This window comes from Rhipicephalus microplus, chromosome 7 (assembly GCF_043290135.1).
Source record: "Rhipicephalus microplus isolate Deutch F79 chromosome 7, USDA_Rmic, whole genome shotgun sequence".
Taxonomy (NCBI): Eukaryota; Metazoa; Arthropoda; class Arachnida; order Ixodida; family Ixodidae; genus Rhipicephalus; species Rhipicephalus microplus.
Genome location: NC_134706.1, coordinates 49,503,491 through 49,523,627, shown reverse-complemented (window position 1 = coordinate 49,523,627; position 20,137 = coordinate 49,503,491). Strand labels below are relative to the sequence as shown.

The window sequence follows — 20,137 nt, the reverse complement described above, 5'->3', positions numbered from 1 at the left end:
AATAGCAGCTAGGCTTTTTTCGTGGCAAGCAGGTGTGCGGGCACTGACCCACACCACTGCTTGAACCTTTTCCGGAAATAAACGCAATATGATTATCATGTAGATAGAGGAGTCTCCTTAACGCATGAAATATTGTTTGGTGGAAGCGTTGAATTTCACCATGTGTCAAAACACGTGAATTGCGAAACGAACAGGGCGCTTTAAAGGCCCACCCATTACAAAGCACTCCGATGCATTTAATCATCAGCAGCAACAAAAGAATCAACAAAGTGAGCATAAGTTCACGTGCTGTGTTACAGACTGGGCCCTTTGTTGATTCACAAAATAAAGCATTGTGATGTTAAGATTGAGGAATTCACTGATAACCGATGCCAGATTACCATGTACGTGATGAGGCGATATGCTCGGGACCCATTTATGCTATCACGCTCTGCAGTTGGAGTTCAATATTCAAGGCAAAGTGGACAAGAGACAAGCAAGAAAACAGAGGCATCATTCAGCCCTGCATTGCTGAAGATGGGTTGCCAGCCCCAAATCTCTTGAAGCTTCGAGATCAGGCGTACTTAAACAAGCGAAGGCAAATGACATATTGTCACGTTTCTTATTTGCAATCAGGCATATAGCACAAAGCTCGGCATTCATTTAATTGGATTGGATTGGATAAACTTTTATTTGGTCCTCCGAAACACAGATCACTGTGTTGCGGGCAGCTCCCACGTGGGGACTGAGATGCCAAGCTCCTCAGCCGCCTCGCGGGCTTGGTGGACAGCCCAGAGCTGATCTGCCAAGGACGAGCTGCGGATTGCCGCCTCCCATCTGGCAGAGGTGATGTGCGATAAATGAGCGAATTTGGTGCACTGCCAGAGCATGTGTTCTAATGAAGCTATTTCCCCACAATGTGGACAAAGATTACTTGGGTATAGGTCAGGGTACATGATGTGTAACATTTTCAAAGTAGGGTACATCCGCGTTTGCAAAAGCCTTAATGTAAGTGCTTGGGGCCGGGTTAGATTTTTGTGAGGTGGAGGGAAAATCCTTCTAGACAGGTAGAAATGTTTAGTGAGCTCGTTATATGTTGTAAGAATTTCCCGGTTATCCCCTTCACCGGTAGAACGCATCCCCGGGGAGGCGCGGTTGGAGAGTTCTCGCGCCGCCTCGTGTGCTGCTTCGTTGAGATTGGGAGGGGAATCGTTGATTTGTCCAAGGTGAGCTGGGAACCAACTCAGAAGATGATGTGTTATGTTCTTGCCTTGCAGTATTTTCAGCGTTTGTTCACAGACCGTCCCCTTGGCGAACGCCCGTAGTGCTGCCATGGAATCACTGTAGACGACTTCAATGTTATCCATCTTGAGTGCTAAGGCGAAGGCCACTTGTTCCGCAATGATTGGGTCTTTCGTCCTGACCGTCGCTGAGTTGACGACATGGCCAGCCCCATCGACTACCACTGCCACAAACGCTTTCCCATTGGCGTAGGAAGCCGCGTCAACAAATACGACCCCTCGTTCCTCGTTTGAGACTTGACGAAGGGCATTCATTTAATGAGAACCACAAAACAAGCATCAAAGCCATATGAAGACAGTAAGGCACTGTAAACAATGGCTTTCACTAATTTGCACTTCACATGCTCACTGGCACTACCAGCTGTTAGCCCATCATGAGAGAGCTTCCATTGATGTCTAACAGCCATTCCTTCTCCCACAGGTGTTTCCCGCTTTCATATATAAAATAGAAGAGGACGAAAAAAATTTTATTTTGAAAATACGGCAGCTTTAATGGTATGGATCTCGCGCCTAGGAGTCAGCCAGGAGCTCTTGGGCCCTGCCGGCGCCCTCAAAGTTCATTCAGTCCATTCTGAGACTGCCATGGATAGAGCACGAAAATTAAAGATACAAGAAGAGCCCCCTATACAGAATGCTCGACGAAATAAACCAAGGAATCAATTTGTATAGCGAAAATAGTTGCACAACCAATCAAGGTCTACGAGATTGGCCACAAAGTGGTTATCGCCATTACTCTAATGTATTTGCACATAGGATCCCCCCCCTCTCCAGCGTGTATGACACTTACTACACGCTGAACATTCACATTCGCAAGGTGGGATAGTGGCAAGTATTTAATTGTCAATGACATTTTATGCAAAAAAAAATGAACGAGTAGGGAATAAAGCATAGACAGGTGCAGTTTTTTTTTTTTTCAGAAATGTTTAAACGCCAAAAAGAACCCAAAGAACTAGTATATGGCTCTGAAAAACCCAAGTCTTAAGACCACGAATTTCGTTAGACATATAAAGTGAGATGCGTTAAAAGTTTATATTGCCATAATCGAGGCAATATAGCACCTTTCTATAAGCCCTTGGGTACCGGCCATTGATTGTATACATACCACAGTACCTTTTTACCACGCCGTAGATGACAAAACTGCAATGTGCACCAGGTTTGAAATCGGTTTTCCATCCAACTTCATAAGTTGCAATACCCTGCACTCTCTAATCCTGACGCTTGCTTTTCCCTGCATGTGTTTCTCACTTTTGCATAAAAAAAAGGACCCATCTCGCACACTCAGTTTATTCTAATATTGCCATAAATTGACCATGTAAATTAAAGATATGAGAATGTGAGCATGTGTACAATGCTTGACGGAAGAAACTAATTGTTCTCGAGAAAATAGGAACCAATAATGGTCTACAACAGAGGCCACAAAGCGATCTGCCACCACCGTTACTCTCAAGCAATAATAACACATAAACTAGTGGCCTGCATTCCACATGTATAAAAGGTAAAAATCGAACTGTGCAAGCAGCAGCGGTAATTTTCCTTCAAAGGTGATTCCTGTATTTTATGTTTCCCGAATATTTTTCTATTAATGTCTCGAACTTTTTCCTGTGGTTACTAAAGCTCTTGCTGTCACCACCGAGGCCGGTATGCATCTTCACGCAATGTTCGGCATGATACAAATCGCTGGTGAGCAGCTTAACACTCACTTTTCTCCTTTGGCTGCAGTAGTGGCAAGTCGACAGGCTGCGAAGGGGCGATGGGTACGGAGTCCTCGACACCCGCCACCGCAGCCAGCGCATAGAAGGCTTCGCCTTCGAAGTCGTTCCTGGTCATCATGTCGTGGTCCATCACCGTGAAGCTCAGTATGGCCACCGCTTGGCGGCACCTTTCCTGGCCCACAGAGCTGTAACCAAATTAAAGCGAAGAAATAAAGAAAAAGAGTTACCGTAATCTTTTTCAAAAGCCACGCGAGAAGCTCGACTGATCTTAGTGGCACAACATCTACAAAACACCACTTCGTGGTAACGTTGGTCAAAACAGTTTAGCGGTTATAAATGTGGTGAAAACTTGAGGGCTCGTTTTTTCTTAGACAGAATATTAACAAGAAGTAACAGACAATGATGAAAAGAAATTAAAGTATATGGATGTCATTATTGGTATTTTTAATGTGAATGTGAACAAAGAAAAGTGAACGAAAAATATTTTGTCGCTTGCAGGGGTCGAACCTGTGACCTACAAATAATGCATCCCACGCTCTAGCACCTCAGCTACAGGGGCTCTTGGTAGAGTAAAAGCTGCGTTATTCAATATTAATAATAATAATATTAATAATACGGGTTTTACTGTCCCTAAATTATGGCATGATTATAAGAGATGTCATCAAGGAGCTCTCCGGCAATTTCAACCACTTGAGGTTCTTTAACGTGCACTTAAATTTAATCACTCAGGCCTCAAACATTTTTGCCTACATCGAAAAGTAATTTGAAGGTCGCACACTCAGTCCATGCCCGCAACAAGTTATCTTTTCGTCCACTTTTTTTATTCACATTCACAGTCTAATTACTTCCAATAACAACCCCGATACTTTCCTTGGCATCATTGTCAGTTAGCTCTCGTTTATGGAATCTAGTGTTTCTTGAAAAACTGAATTCACACAAAATCTAGTTTCAAACAGTACAAGTATTTTTCAACACGTGCGTCCTATTGGTGAACTTGAGAATAGCTGTGGGCTTGCAAAGGATAAAAAAAAAATGTCGAGAAATTTGAGCCCTACAAATCGTTACAGCTGAATCAAAAACCTTCTGCATGCGAGTGCAGCCTACCTACACATCATCTTCATCTCTTTCTGCTACGGCCGTATTCACTGCTCAATGAACAACTATTCTTACGATTTCTAATAACCGCTTTTCTGCACAACTGGACTACACGCTATGCCATCAAATTTTCTATTTTTACTGATCCTTTTATGTTACTACCGTCCTAGAGAGTGCTTCCGTTTTTTTGCCCATATTTTGTTACTCTATACTACCAGCCACCTGATGTCACATCTCTTGTACCTGCCATCACATTTAGAGCTATTTCGACAAAGCCGCTAATGAAATTTTTTACACCATGAAATACCTGCCCGTGTATCAAGTTATATGCCAAATATGCCTACCATCGATGAACGAAGTGCTGTGTATTCGAACCCATCATAAATTAGTCTATTTTATGCATAGGCCTGCTTGTGCAAGAAAGTTGTACAGCCTTTGCAAACTACAGAGAAGCACAAAAGTCTGAGACAGATGGTTAGAAATCAAGGCTAGTGAAACAGAGAAATATGAAAGAAGATACGTAATTCGTGTGTTCTTATGTCTTGTAAGTACATTCCAGGCTTTTATAGATGTTCAACTGTCTGTAGGCACCTTGACCAAAACCACTCAATTGAACGTGCAATTGGCAACTATTCATACGCTTGGTGACGATTTTGCTAGTACACTGTCACTATCTCTGATAAAGAAAAAACTAGTGATGATGATGATACGTAGAGTTTAACGTCCCAAAACCATATGATTATGGAATACGCCGTAGTGAAGGGCTCCAGAAATTTCGACTACTTGAGGTTCTTTAACGTGCACCCAAATCTGAGCACACGAGCCTAAAGAAGGACTAGTCTTTTTCTCCATGAAACTGTATCTGCGCATATGTCAGTTTCAGTTCAATGTGTAAATATCTACGATGCGGATTCAAATAAATCTTATGTTGAAAGTTGGCACCTGTGTCCCCCCTTCATTTTGTCCTGTCTCGATCAATATGCGCTGAACCACTTCAAATTAGTACGTCTCCTTGCATGTCCATGTGGTTTTCATGTGTGTCCTTGGCATAGACAAATGTAACAGCGTGCCATGCATTATAAGAAAATATCGTGTGCTTGGGCACTAATTCTGCCACACCAATATGATCGTCACCTAGCATCCTCGTGATTACTTTCTTGAAGGTTGGCTTCTGCCAATTTTCTAAGTAGAAGGCTATAACATGCCGATAGCGTGCACTTTGATTATGACTGGGAAGTGCAAGGACCATGGCGATGCCACAAGAAAAGAATGCAAGGTTGATTAATATATTAAAAACATATGCATGATGATGCCAACTTTTTGCTGTTTGGAACAACTTGGAATGTCATGTTGGAACAACTTGGAATGTCAACTTGAAAGCACATCGAAACATGCAGCACGCTGCTCATTTGCAAATGACGCACGAAAACAACACACACAGGAAGAGACGAGAACAAACTAACCATGTATATCGCTCGACACGTAACTCGCTGTTTAAACAAAAATGACGCACGAAACGTAATCACGGGTACAGATGAGTGCAAACTAACAAGTGTCTGATTTGTTATACTTCGCTGTGTACGAAAAGTGAGCTCTTTTCGCAAACGAGGCCTGTGCAGAGACCAAAGTGACCTTTGTAGGCCCGGCAACTAACGCAATCGTTCTAGTTAAAGCCGAAGGCACAAGATTCTCCACCAAAAGATGAGCGCGCACAAGCATCTAACCCTCCTCCCCCTATCCGCGTGAGAGATAAGAGCGCATCGCACATCGTGACGAGCTGGGCGCTGAGTGCGGGCGGCTTTTTTTTCTTTCTTGAGTGTTCATATAGTATATAGATACATATACATACACGGTGAATGACAACGGCGGCGGCGACGGCAAAAAACTAGCTGAAAATGTTCATTTAATTACTATCGCTATAAAAAATATGTCGCAAAAATCTCTACAAAATACTGCATTTTTTTTTTCTCAAAGTGTACTGAGCAACGGAGTAAAGAAGGAGAAACGAAGACTCACAATTCGAAGCTTTCGTCGAAGAGAGGATAGAGTGTCTTCTTTTGCACCCGGGTCCTCTGCTGGGGGCAGTCGGGAAACATGTGCCGAGGCAGGATCTCCAGAATGACGAAAGGGTCGCTGTAGCCTAGTGGTTTGAGAAAGAGAGGAGGCAAGGAACTATCGCACGACAACAGTGATATGTTGCAAACTGTACAAAACTCAAACTGTTGCAGAAATTTTGTACTGCAAATTACGCTGTGCCGGTATGCTTGAAAAACTCAGACTACTTTCAAAGTATCCTTTGATCTTTCCCATCTTCGCATAACTGCAAGCATTCCTGAAAGTGCTGGCAGACTTCAATATATTCAGTGATAGCTAATGTTATTCTCAATACACCTTTATGAATAATTTTCAACGAGAACTCATACTTGTGCAAATCTGCAGCCATCTTAGGAATGTCACTACTGCTACGAGGCATCATGTGCAAATGAAAATTAATATGACTAGGAAAGCTCGTTTGATGCTTATACTTTAGCAGCTAGTTAAGAATTTCATAGTTTATCAGCCATTACTCATAGTCACAGTTTGTGTCGGGTGATAACTGCACAGATGTACAACATAATTGAATCCTTTATATTTTCTTCTGGTTCATCATGTCGTCGACTCTCACCATGAAGCTCGCTATCATAATGCAGCAGAAAGTGGCAATTTTCATGGAACTTCATGTGTTCTGCAGCTTTACACTATATGCTACCATGCATTCCCAAGCACAATTTTATCCTGTGACCACATTCGTGCAAGCGTAGGCATATTTCACGTTTTAAATGCAATGCTTGCATGCAATCTGAAAAAAAAAATTAAGCTTTCACCCTTTGGCATTCGTTTTGACCTCAGATATAATTCGTCCCCACTCTTCTCTACGTTCTTTCTAGGATACTTCGCAATTGATACCACTGCTCAAAAAACTGCGCCCTTGATAACGATCCACAATGTAAAGAAGAGAAGTGACATAATATAAGTTTCGATTATTTGTTTACGTGAGGAAACCTCCAAAACACGCAACCCTTCCACACAGCGTGCCGCTTCAAACAAACATTTTCACTGCTCACTATCACCCAACTAATACTGACTCTGCCACATTTTCAAAAATCTCAATAGTGTCAGTGGCTAATCCACGTGAAGGAAAAAAGTGTAAATATGAGGCATCCTTTCTCTGTTAAGCATAATATGGTTCGTGACCCCGCAATATTTATGAGAACTGAGAGACATCAGTTCAGTTAGTTTTGAATAATTCACGAGAACTAGCTTAATATTCTATATTCAATGTTTTCGAAAGGCTTGTACAGGAGTACACCCCAGTGGGAACAGACCACCGTTAAATGTTTTTACAGGTGACAAACTTCCATTACCATGGTAAGCACTTTAACCCCCACCATTCTTACGAGAAACAAAAATAGGCTGTCTGCGGCTAGTTTTGCACCAGAGTAACCTGTTATTCACTATTCAGCACTATTTCTGATAGTTTGCACGCCACCTGAAAAAGTAAATGTATTCTTGTAGTGCATAAACCCCCGGAAAACACCTTTTTTTTTTAGAATTCTACAGTGCTTCAAAATAGCATTTGGCACTGCACATTACTTTATTCAAGCACATAAATGCACCCGGATTTTCTTCGTTCACGTATGGCCCACACGCACGTGCCCACTGATTTAGCGTAGCATGCCACCACAGTAGACCCTACGTCCATGATCCCAGTCACCAAGCAATATAAATGTTTCATTCCCTAGGAAGTTCTTCGGTGAGCCTCCTCAGTCAACCAGCAATGTCCCACCCAGCTGAAACGTTAGCAGGCTCTAGGGACATTCCGTCACCACCAGCTACTTTCTACAAGATATCATTCGCTTGTCCCAGGCACATAACAGCATGCAACCCAAAGAGCATGCAAACCAAAACAAAAGGAAAACTTACTCTCTTCATCACCTGAAAACAAAACAGAAAGAAAACAAAGAAAAATAAACAATGTTCTTCTCTAAATCCTTTTGCAGTTGCTTTCAAATATATTGATATATTATTATATACAAATCAATAATGCAGTTTCCCTCTTTAACTTTTTGAAGAAATTCATTTCACCGACAGTTCTGAGAAGTGATCAGCAAAATAATAAAATGAATTATGCCCGTTGAGATAAATGTTACAAAATAGTGTACCAGTTATGGTTCATAATTACAAGTATACTGATGTCTTACTGTGTGAAAACCAGTAATACATTTTTTGTTTCAGTTTTTAACAATCACTTTTCAACCTACATACAATTTCCAAAGGATATGAAAAAAAACAATGAAATGAATAATGTCCATCGATAAAAGCACAAAAATAAGTTGTGTTACTTACAAAGAGAGAAAGAATTACAGTTGGTTTATTTATGAAAACCACGATATGAATATGAAGAAAACTTAAGCGGAGGCATCCAGAAATTTCGACTATCGGATACTCTTTACAGTGCACCTAAACTCAAGTTCACTGGCCTAGTTCATTTCCGATTCCATCAAAAATGCAGCCGCCGCGGTCGTTATTCGATCCAGTGACCTTCAGAACATTAGTCTAGCAGTGCAACCACTACACCACTGCGGTGGGTTGAACAAGAATGCTATGAAATCAACGGTAACAAAGAATCTTTTAAAAATGATTTAGTAAGCAGCTTGCCTAAAGTCCCCGCACTTAATTTGTGTCCACTAAAGATAAATGTTTGAATTGCAAAAATGCGCAGTTATAATATTTAAGGAGCCTGCAGTCTTTTCCGAACAAAAGCTTACGTTGGACATAAGACACTTATGAAATGTTTTAAACAAAGCACTGCTATCGCGGTGGTGGATAGCACATCAACATCTTAATGCACCATTTGTGCAAAACAACAACTGGCACATGCGTAGCTGACATGCAGTGATCTCCAGATTTGCAGTAACCAACTGACCAAAGATCTTGCGGCATGAGCACTTTGTCAAGTACTGACGATTAGTAGGATTCTGTAGCGTGAGGGCCACAGGTGGCCTAAGAGTGAGTGGCCTAAGAGTCAATGTCAGTGCTTAATGCTTGTAATCAAGCTGGTGACTATATAGGTCTTAATGCCAAGTGCAGTATGGAATATTTATTTCGATATTTTATTCCTAGACAAATTGGAAGTTTAGCTTTATTGAACATTTCATGTCCCACAAACTTTTGCTGTTGATGATGTATGTCTTATGTAGCACGTACACAATATATGGACATCTGTCACATGTTTATGTTACTGTCTAGCTTTTTTGTCTGTCTTTCATAATTTATCCTTTTTCTTGGTTTTATCTTTGTGTTTTTGCCTTATTAGCCTCTCTTAAAAAATTTTCTCTACTTTTCTACCTTCATTTCTGAATGTCGCTCATATCGACCTATCGACCCACTTCGTTAATGGTAGTCTAACTGACGAGCATACCATGCTGTTGTTGTCATGACATATCACACATGTGCCCTACGTAAAAGCAACATGCCTTACCAGACATCACCAAATGTTCAGCATGCTATATTCAGATGTGGGGCCGTCGGCTGTTACTTTAGCCTGTCCAGGCAATGTGCTAGACTTCTGCTGACAAAATGCCAGCCTCCGGAGCTTTTTCTTTTCAAACCAGCGAGCAGTTAAAGCTAGCTGCAATTAGTTTGGCCTCTCAGAAAAATGCCAGGCATTGTCGGAAAGCACAGCACAATCACAGCGAAAGCTAGAAGAGCGGCCTTTCAAAGCGTTTTCAAAACACTCATTGGGTAACTACTGCAAGCACACTTGCTTGGTGCCCACTAGGGCATTAATAATAAACTTTTGGGTAGTAGGCCGGTATTCGCCATGCTATTTTTCGTCATTTTTCTGAGAAGCGTGGTGTCCGCTAAACACTTGCTAGGAATTTCGTGCCAATTGTTCATGCAGTGGCTGACGACGATGAGGAATTATAGCTGAAGTGGGTATGCGCCACAGTTAATAGGTGAACAAGAACCAGCTTTTGTAATTGGTTGGAGCAGTGGACGGCCCACTCGTTACGCTATTCGTATTTTGTGACGACTGGTTGTCCTTTCGCTGTTTTAAAATGCTTTATAAGTCGTATTAACGAGATTGCTTAGCCAACATCAAGCCTGCCTAAGGCAAGTTTGCCAACAAGTCACAAGCACCAGCGTAGTTCAGTGGTAGAATACTGGGCTGGCACCCAACAGACCCGGGTTTCAAGCCCCACTGTGTCTTTGGTGATAGGTTTTTTTTTTTTTTTCTATTTTCACGCGATGTGGTTACGGACGCCAGCGGCGGTGGTGGACAACTGCACGTGACCCGAGTTGTGATCTCATAACAGCTTTCATTGTAAAACTATCATAATCATAAATTTGTACTGACCACAAAAATTGTGTGTATCACACTACTCACCACTGTGAATAAGGCAAGAGTGAGCCCAACAAATGGCTACAAAGCGACCGCAGCAAGCCTAAGACCCCGAGTACGTACAACGAGAGAATACTATAAGGAACGGGAAAAGCAACCGCGGCCACAAGAAGACCCCAAAGCAATGGAACGCCTCGTCACAGGCAACATGCCCATAAATCTATGAGAGGTGCGAACGCTTGATCTCAGTGCCCACTTTTGTTTCTGGAACTTGGACATCCATGCATGTCTATGAATGTCAGTGGTTTATTTCTAACCGCTCTGCACTGACAACAAAGTAGAAACGACCTAATATCATCTAGCTAAAGCCTTGAAAAACCTAGAAGCAATCTAGAAAACACCGGCATCATCCTGCTATAACCTAGAAACTACCTAGCAAAAGCAACAAGATCGGTGTACCGAATCGTCCAGTTTCGCTGTTTCAAGCCTTATGCGGATTAGTGCAAACACCGCCCAATTTTATTTTGTCCTAGATATTCCCAATCTTTAACTGGCTATGCTGAAAACAATTTTTGAAGCTCTCTTATCAAATTTACTTTGAACCTTAAATACTGCCCAACTTGTTATATGAATCTATTTTAGGCCAATTTTTAGCCTAAACCAAAAGGCGGTAGATGAAGCCGAAGTACTGCGCATGGAAGTAGAGTGTCCCTCGGTGCTCGCACCAGCAAAAAAGCAAGAACCAGTAGTGGTCGCCCCCACAGTCGTTCGCTCGCAGCTTCTACACCCCATTTTGTGCATGCACCGTGAGCACTATTTTTTATCCCTACTAATAGATGTTAGAGATTGCGATGTTACCCCGATTGTGACCCTAGCGGCCTATACGCCACGTGACGTTTTCGTAGAATCCTGAGCACCCGGTATGACAGTGGCTGCACAAAACCGAATTCAGAAGGGTGTGGTGTGCTAGCTGCGCTGCTCGCCGAAACGCTGCACAAGCTCCTCATTGGCTTGTATAGGCTGAGTTGTTTCTACTCCAAGTTTTCACTTCTCACTTATTCGTACTCCTTCTCCAAGTTCCCACTGCTGTTAAACTGCGATATCTTTCTCACTGTGTTCATTCCACAGATAAGCATGCGCAGTGTTCCCTTTCACAGGGGTAAGGTTTGTCGCAGAGCCCTCCTTTTTATAGAGCCAATTTATGGGGCAGACTTCGCACTCCCCGCCACTGCCTCTTTGGTGACTAGGAGGGTCAGCCACCATCCACTGCCACTGCCCTTCCCCCCGTTGGCATGTTAATGGTTCCATAGTGTTTTCCAGCACCAATCTTCCAGCCATAGCCAGAGCCAGGATTTTTCTACTCAGGTATGGGGCACCCACAGTAAGTTTCTTCAGTAAGAGGGCATAAAAGGCGGCAACTTTAGACGTTGTGTTCTAGGTTTGCTTTTAGGGGGGCAGGCGAAAATTTTGGGAAAGGGGGCTGCAGGTTCATCGTGCCCCTACTGACACCGCCCCTGCTTCCAGCCTTCTATTGCTGGTCTACACCACAGATTCATCTATCGTATGAAAACCCCCTTTGAAACACAATCTCTCAATGACCATGACTCACACTGATGGGGCCACACGGGGATCATATAAGGAAAGTGTGTTGAAGGCGGGTGCTAGTGCCCCATAGTTGCCAATCAACAAGGTGTCAGTGAATCGTACGGGCATTCTCTGACGTTCAATAAATGGTGCAAAAAAGGCTCTATAAACGTTTATCCCGACAGCCTTAACTTCACAGGAACGGCACTAGCGTTTGCTAGCACTCTAGAAACACCGATCGCAGAGGCGCCAGGAAATCCTGTTTCTTCGCATTTAACTTCAAGACATGGCGCAACCCCCCCTTTCACCATGAAAGCCTCAATTTCAATAGGGCGATTGTGTGTGCTCGCATCTCGCAGCCGCCAATCAAAGAGGCATCAGTATCGTGCTACCTTGTCTTGATGTGAAATAGATGGCACAATCACACCACGGAAAGCGCTTTGATGTGCGCACCTCCACACATAGAGATACCCTAGCGAAAACTTCCAAGTTTATAGGCAGGGTAGTTGTGTCCACTTGTGCCTCAATGATGCGTATCAAAGAGGCATGAGTAAATTCTCAGTGCTTGCTTTAACGTTCAAACGATGGCGCAACCACACTGGGCAAGGCCACGCAAGGCTCAGGTGGCTTAAGGGTATAACAGAAGAATGGTGGAGGCGAAGCTGGAGCGCCATTTTAATAGGGACATGGAATACTTAGCGAAAAGAAAACTTGAGAACATGTGAGCTTCCTTTGCAAAAGGGGAATGAGATAGCGTAATTGGGTGCCGTTCTCATCTCCTTCCCATTTGCCTCCCACGTTTCGTTCCGCGGTTCACATCTTGACCGTCCTGCAAGGAGCCGAATGTCTGTGCGCGTAACACTGGCGTAAAGTACAGCAGTTGCTAAGTGCCCAATATGCCATATCTAATCCTTTTGAGAATTAGGAAACTACCCACTGCATGTCTGGAAGAAAAAATATGCGCACCTACACAGCTGCATAAATTGTCGGTGCTGAGGCTGATGATGTTAACCAACTCTGCCTCAACTCTTTGCAACCAATGGACCTACTCGCTTATTGCGCTGTTCACACAGTCAGGTGCTAACCCTAAATCACGCACCACACACCGCTACATCTTGCCACTCTCCCCAGACCTGTGAGGGTGGCCGAGAGAAGGTGTTACGTGACGGCGTCATCATCACTCGATCGCGCACGACCGCCGCGATTCGTTCGCGCTCCATGGCCGAGCCGTCGGTGCCCAGCAACAGCTCTTCAACGACACCTTGGAGCCTAGGCATGTCGTCCGCTGCTGTTGTCGGGCCTGAAGCCATCCCGGACGAGCCCCCACTTGTCACGCGCTAACCTTAAATCGCGCACAACACACCGCTACGTCTTGCCACTCTTCCCAACCAGGCCAAACCCCCCTCTTCCCCACACACGCAACCCCCACAACTCCCAGTCCCAATGATGATGATGGTGCCATCATGTAGTGCGCTCTCTCGGCCAAGTCCCAATGATGATGATGACGCCGTCACGTAACGCCCTCTCTCGGCCACCCTCACAACACGGTGTGACGCCTGGTGAGATTATACCCTGCTGCCAAACAGTGCTACATGCGTTCACGTGGCTCATCTCCATACATCACGCCTCTTTTTTGTTTTGTATCTTTTTCTTTTTGCGGCTTCAAGCAGTTGTGGCAATGCGTAAGTACAGCTCATACACAACTCAAGGTACAACCAGGACCTGCAGAACCAATTTTACCACAGTGTTCACGTTTTACACAAATCGATTTTCACATAAAGGATTACTACGAACTCCAAGAGTTCTAGCTCTGCCAGTATATCCACTGTTTGAAAAATGTGCCGCACTAGCACCTTTTTAAGTAACACTCTTCCTTGACATTTCTTCCTGGTGAGTGTTGTGCATTTGTAGAAGCTGGGCTACTTGTTCTCTCAGTATTTAGGATAAGTACATTTGTAAAAATTATCATGAAAGATAGACTAAAAAAAGTGCCGGGCTCTTGTGGAACACGTGAATCTCCCGGCACTAGACCTGGCTTCCACTCCCGCTCGAATCCTTAATTTTCAATACTTTCCTCAACGGTGAGTTCTCACTTACGGCAAATACTACCGTGATGACACCAACACCGGTATTTCTGCGAAACGAGTTCTTTAAGGCTTTCGCAGTAGCCAGTAGGATGCACCTATTGTTGTTTGCCTTCAGTTATTCACATTTCTGCGTACTTGAGTCTCGTTTTTGGCAAGATGCAAACCTTCTACATTAGAAGCTTCAAGTAGTGATACTGTTAAAAAATCAGCGCAACATTATGGTAAAAGAACTGGTTTACTTTCGATGCCAAGATGCTCCCCGTTACGGTGTAGGACACTATTGAATCATACTTCAAGCATTACCGACGTCCTATATGTATAGCTCGATGCCGAACAAAGAAGTATTGCCTTCGCAGTTGTCATGCTGCACCAGCGAAATCACTTTGGTAAGGGTGCTTGGAAATAGTACAAGATAGCCACAATGACCAAAGAACAATCACAGTCAACGTTACTACTTATCATGCCCTATAACAAAATTATTTTAGGAAATGGGTTAGGAACCATGAATGCGTGCTATAAGATGCAACAATAACGTAACTGTGTTTGCGCAGCTTTGTTCTCATAGGCCAATCCTGTAAACGAATGGTTTTCTTTAACAGTGCGGTGGCCCAGCACTGTCGCCCTTGATTTTATTTGTGGTGTTTTTGTTTTTTATTGCAACAATGAGCAGTAAACATGACTGTGATTCAAGGAGCAATTAAGAAGACCTATCGATACCTGTGTGTCTATATCTGACGGTGGCGCAAAAATGTATTCGTTGGAGCACTTACCAATTTAAGCACGAGTGAGCAATCGGCCTCACATAAAAGCACCAGTTCAACCCTCCAACAAGTGATAAGCCCATTAGATGACATTCTCGGTCAAGTAAACACTTCGGCGTCAGGACAAGCTTTGTCTCACTTGAGATCACCTTAGTACACATGTTTCAGCACAAGAAACACATGTTTCGTTGGCAAAGGACATGCCACGCATGTTTTATTGCGATCGCAATTATATGGACAGTCTCAGCTGGTTTTTGCCATCGCTGCTACTGCTGCCGTCATTGACGAATATGTATATGTATATATACATACAGGGAAGGATGCGCTAGCCTCCTCTTTTTGCGGAGCAAACATCGTCTTTCTGGCCAAGGAGAGAGTTCTATGGGCTATGCTATCAACAGAAAAAATACGGCGCCAAAAGTGTACCTGGAGCAGCCGAGCACACATAGATGGACTCTACACATAACAAACTGCCACCAGCGGCGACACACAAGAAATATAGCCCTTAGTACCAGCATGCGCTGCCCACGGGAGGTACTTCTCATCAACGTCGTCACAACGCATGAGCCTTGTTGTGGTCATCTACTGTGACCGCGCCGCAGGAAACTCGATTACTTAGCAAGTGCATGTTTACTGCAGTTATATTGCTCCTAAAAACGCTAGCCTTGCTTCATAAAACATTAAAATATAATGCTATCGCACTCATTGCTTCGTCCTTTTGATGAAACTGTGACTTTTTTTCTGAATTTTTAGTAGCGCCAAGCAACGTGAACTACTAAAAACTAATTCAAAGCAAGTCGGGAAAAAATGACATGCAGCAACAACATCACACAGTGAATATCAATGCTCAACACTCTGCCTTTGATTTCCTTGAGGATTATAAACTTTCTAAATAACTGGTAAATTCACTTAACTATTCAGATTGTGGCTTCCTAATAGTAATATGTTCACTGGGAAATAAACATGAAAGCAGCGCCATAGAGCTTAATAAAAGTGATTCCCAACCAATCAGGTATGATGGTGATAAAAAATCATGGAAAACTTCAGAGCTATATTTACTAATTCTTTTCTTGTAGGAAATCTCTCCCTTCTTAATCTTAACATCTCAGACCCTTCGTATTTTTCATACTGCAGTCACATCTATGAATACGATAGTGGGCTGCATTAAATAATTATTCTGAATGTCCAAGATAAGTGCAAATAGCTTATTTTTTGTAAGAGTGTGTACATTACTATTGCCAAGAACGTGGAATGTAAGAGACCAAATAAATTAAGTTTGTAGAGACAGTCAGCTACATAAGGTGCAATTAATTTTGGCACATCCCTTTGAAATACTGTGCAAACCATTTTGGTGCACACAATACCTCACTTTGTGCATTATAAACTTAATTATCTTTGTGTAAACAAAGTAAGAAAGTCGTGTGTGCATCTCACCATTAGGATCCAGAGGCTGCAGATCCCGGGCGTTCATTACTGCAATTGATAGCACGGTAGTGTCAGATTAGCAGCTCCTGTCTCATACATGTTTATCTTCAATATGAATAAAATACTAAGTATAGATTGATAAGTATATAGAAAACTTGGTGTATTTCTCAAATCCTACAAAGCTGCCAGGAGTTATAGAGATCTGTGTAACAAGAGTTCAAAGCTGGCCGTTTTGGTACGCATTCGTATTGAAGCAAACTGGACAGCAGATGGAACACAAAGAAAGAACGAGACAGAAAAGTGCTGGCAGGAGCGTAGGCAGTAAGTCAACAAACATTATTCGTGTCCTAAAAAAATACAGGGGTGTAGGCAGACATTTTTGGGGGGGAGGGGCACCTTAAAATAGTCCTTCACCACCTTGAAACAGCAGTCATCATGACTACTGTTTCGTTGCTGTTCGCCACATAAAACGGTTGCCTTATGTCGACGGCTCAACGCGTTCTATAAATGCGAAAATTCTTTCTATGGGTAGCGGATATCTAGGCTGGATAATAATAGGACTTTCCACATTAGAAGAAAATAAGAAGGGTGTGTTAGTGAACCTTCGACAAGTCTGTTAGATAAGGAATATACATATGTGAGTACTACGTGCTGCTGTTGACTTACGTGGCTTTTCATGTGCACCTATTTGAATTTTTTTTTAATTTGGTGTTTTGTTAGTATTGCGGTATGCTGATAAACTTTGACACATTGCCCTTTGCTGGACGCTATATTTAGCAGCGATTACGTTTTCATTATATCAGTCGTAAGTCGAGTCTACGCTCATATGCATCCCTTGCATGGAGGGGAGGGGCAAAGGTTCGTCGCAACACCAGCTTTCCTATTATGTCATTGTATGGGGCTCACTTTGCACCCCCCTCTTAGATGAACAGGGGGAGGGCACCCTTCGCCCCTCCTCCAGTGTGCATGCCTATGCTCATCTGTCTTGTTTCCCTCTTTCTTTGTGTCCTGTCTGCGGTGCAGTTTTATAAAGATGCTAAAAGATCTCTCGCGTGCTTTTCAGCGCTTTGGCTCATACCTCGTCCCGACGAAGGCATTGGAGCTGCACAGGAAGAGATTGTACTGGGAAAATATTTATGACCACGGGCATCATGATTTTCAGGGCACGTGATAAAATGTGACTGTTCTCTTGCGTAGCGATTCCTGTCAAATCTGAGCGTCAGAACGTAGCGCCATCTCGTGGCAAGGTGCGCACTAGATCCAAACGCTTCTCTGCTTTTACGTCGGCTACTGGCCAATAGCATATGCTACCTGTTGTTTGATAGAAAACGTCAGGTGCGGACAGGTCTGAAGATAGCGAGCATGGGCCTGTGTATAGAAAGACGGCGCCTCAGTGAATTGCCATTTCGCACACCACTTATAAGTGCTCATTGCCGCTCATAAGGTTTGCTCGAGCTGTTCATGTGTTTTTTCACCAAGCACAGGAGGTGCATCAGGACAAGTTAAAGAAAGCTACGGCTTCTCTGAAGGTATCCTATTTGCAAAAAGTCTGTAAAAGTTCCTTTACACTACTTTAAAGTGTTTCTGAAATTTTCATATTCATTCGAGACTAGCTTTTCGAGCAGTCTAATGTTGAAAATGACTTTTGTGCGATAAGGAGCATACAAAAAACCAAGAATGTTGGATAACTTACACTAAACAGTTAACAATTTGAAAGTTTATCTTCAAAATTGGTTTTCTTCGTAGGTACAGTACAATCACTATGACATTACTGCTGTGCACCCCGTAATGGCCTTCAAATAATAATTACCTACCAGTACTGCTAATTATCTATCTGCTTGAATTCTCATATCAGAATCCTGTTATTTACGATGCTATGGATGTCTTTTCTGGTGTGCTTCCTTGTCAGTGAAGATGAACAACACGCAGATAACTTGTGCATCAACAATTCAGGTGCGGAGCTAAATTTTTGCTCATAATAAAGCATCCATACTTCTTGCACTAGTTTTAATGAGTTCGCTAGACAGTTCTTGTGTTGTACCCTGGCGATATAGTGCACTAGTTGTCTGATTAAGAGTGCACTGCTAATGCACTCAAAGCAAGAGACAACTGTAAAGCTAACTTACCATCCACACAGAGGCACTCAGCTGCGGCATTGTAGCTGAGCCGTACGGTGAGCGTTCCAAAAGGAGCAATGCCCGACTGGATCTGCCGATTCTGTTCCTCGAGCCTCTGCAGGCAGTACAGCTCGATGAGATCTGCGGTGTCGGCCTTGTGCAGTTTGAGCAGCCTGTCCAGATCTTGATACGGCAGGCTGTGTAGCGACTTAAGGGACAGGCCTTTGTCCTCGGCGTGGAAGAACTCCAGGAGCACGCCCAGAGACGAGAAGAGGCGCTGGAAGAATACCACCCGCTCCTGCGTGGTATGAACAGCGCATGTGAACAACCTATGGAGACAAGTTTTATTCACTTGGCAGCCCAAACCAAAGGGACAAGGTAACAAGATATACCAACAAATGCTTCTTTCTCCTGCGCTTATTTGTGTACTGTCCTACTTTCTCCCGTTTGTTTTTGCTGCCAAGTTGTCATATTGAATCTATACTGACTAGCACCCCAATCCACTCTTCTACAGATTTTAGTATTTCCAACATGTGAAAAGTACAGTGGTGAAGGCAACCCTGACAAGAAACTTGACAAGGTCAGCGGGCCACAAACAGATAGCAGTGGGCACCATGTTTGATGATCGCCTGTGTCCTGATTGTACCTTTCGGCTTTAGTGCTGTCGTTAGTCAAGGTCATCAAAGTTCAGATAAATTTTCCGAAAAGTCTTCTTCTACTAGGCACAACATAGCCTGCAGCTTTGCTTCAACCACCAAGGCCAACCACTCCCACCAGCGCATTCATTGAAGGAGAGTTACACGCTAAATATATTAACACCTTTATTAAAGCACTATAAATGCATCATAGCTCCATGATCAAGCGAGTTGCCTTTAAACAGCAACAAGAAGTCCTCCGTGGGAAGAAGTCTTTGATAAAAACCACTGATAATGATAGCTACAAAATATGAGAAGAGAACCTGAATAAATAGTATTCCATCCACATTTTCCCGTCATATCTTTCTGTGATATGTTTGCACAGACAGTGTTGGCCGGCGTTGGAAACTTATCAAATTGTATGGCTTTCAACAGTAAGTATTTGCAAGGTATAGCTAAATGGAGAAGTGGTGAACTCTCTTAGATGGGCATGATGTTTCTCTCAGACACTTGCTCTAAAAATATGCTCCATTTACCACGTGCGGGTAGGGCTCTGGCATCATCGGTGCTCTGTACGGAACAGGCCATTAGCGATAATTCCGTACTGACCAAGCACCCACATCATCGAGGGCGCAAGACTTGTCAACCCATACAAAAAGACCGAACTGCGAGCTCAACTTAGTTAACGTTAAAGTTCATATTCCTGAAGAAAAAAAACGTTGCCCAGTTGTTTTTCTTTCTCGCCAAACCAAGATTCTGCAACTATTATATAGTGCACTATATAAGTGCGTTATATACCTTGTATCATGTGTTTGGTACATTTCTTCCATATCTCTTCAGTCTTCTGCAATGCAACCCAATTCTTAGATGCATTAAAAATGCACGAAAAATTCACAGGGTCACTTAGTCATTCGCATAGGCGACTCGAAGGCAAAAATCATCTTTGTCCTTATCGCACTCGATGTACGTAGTCCCCCCCCCTCATCCGATTTATTTGTGCAACCAATGGGATTTTTCACTGCCTAGAGGGTCTATTCAATTGAAAAAAAAATTGAG

General features: G+C 43.1%; 1 protein-coding gene across 9 annotated transcripts in view; it reads right to left on the bottom strand.

Moving 5' to 3' along the window:
* The window catches only part of LOC119179235 (BAI1-associated protein 3-like), a 558,733-nt gene that overhangs the window by 18,246 nt on the left and 520,350 nt on the right, over positions 1–20,137 (bottom strand). For all 9 annotated transcript variants that reach the window (XM_075869133.1, XM_075869128.1, XM_075869129.1 and 6 more), the window contains 4 exons: positions 18,456–18,744; positions 16,339–16,377; positions 6,104–6,227; positions 2,981–3,177 (listed from right to left, as the gene is read on the bottom strand). In XM_075869133.1, coding sequence (XP_075725248.1) covers positions 2,981–3,177; positions 6,104–6,227; positions 16,339–16,377; positions 18,456–18,744 — 649 coding nt within the window. The remainder of the gene's footprint in view (positions 1–2,980; positions 3,178–6,103; positions 6,228–16,338; positions 16,378–18,455; positions 18,745–20,137) is intronic.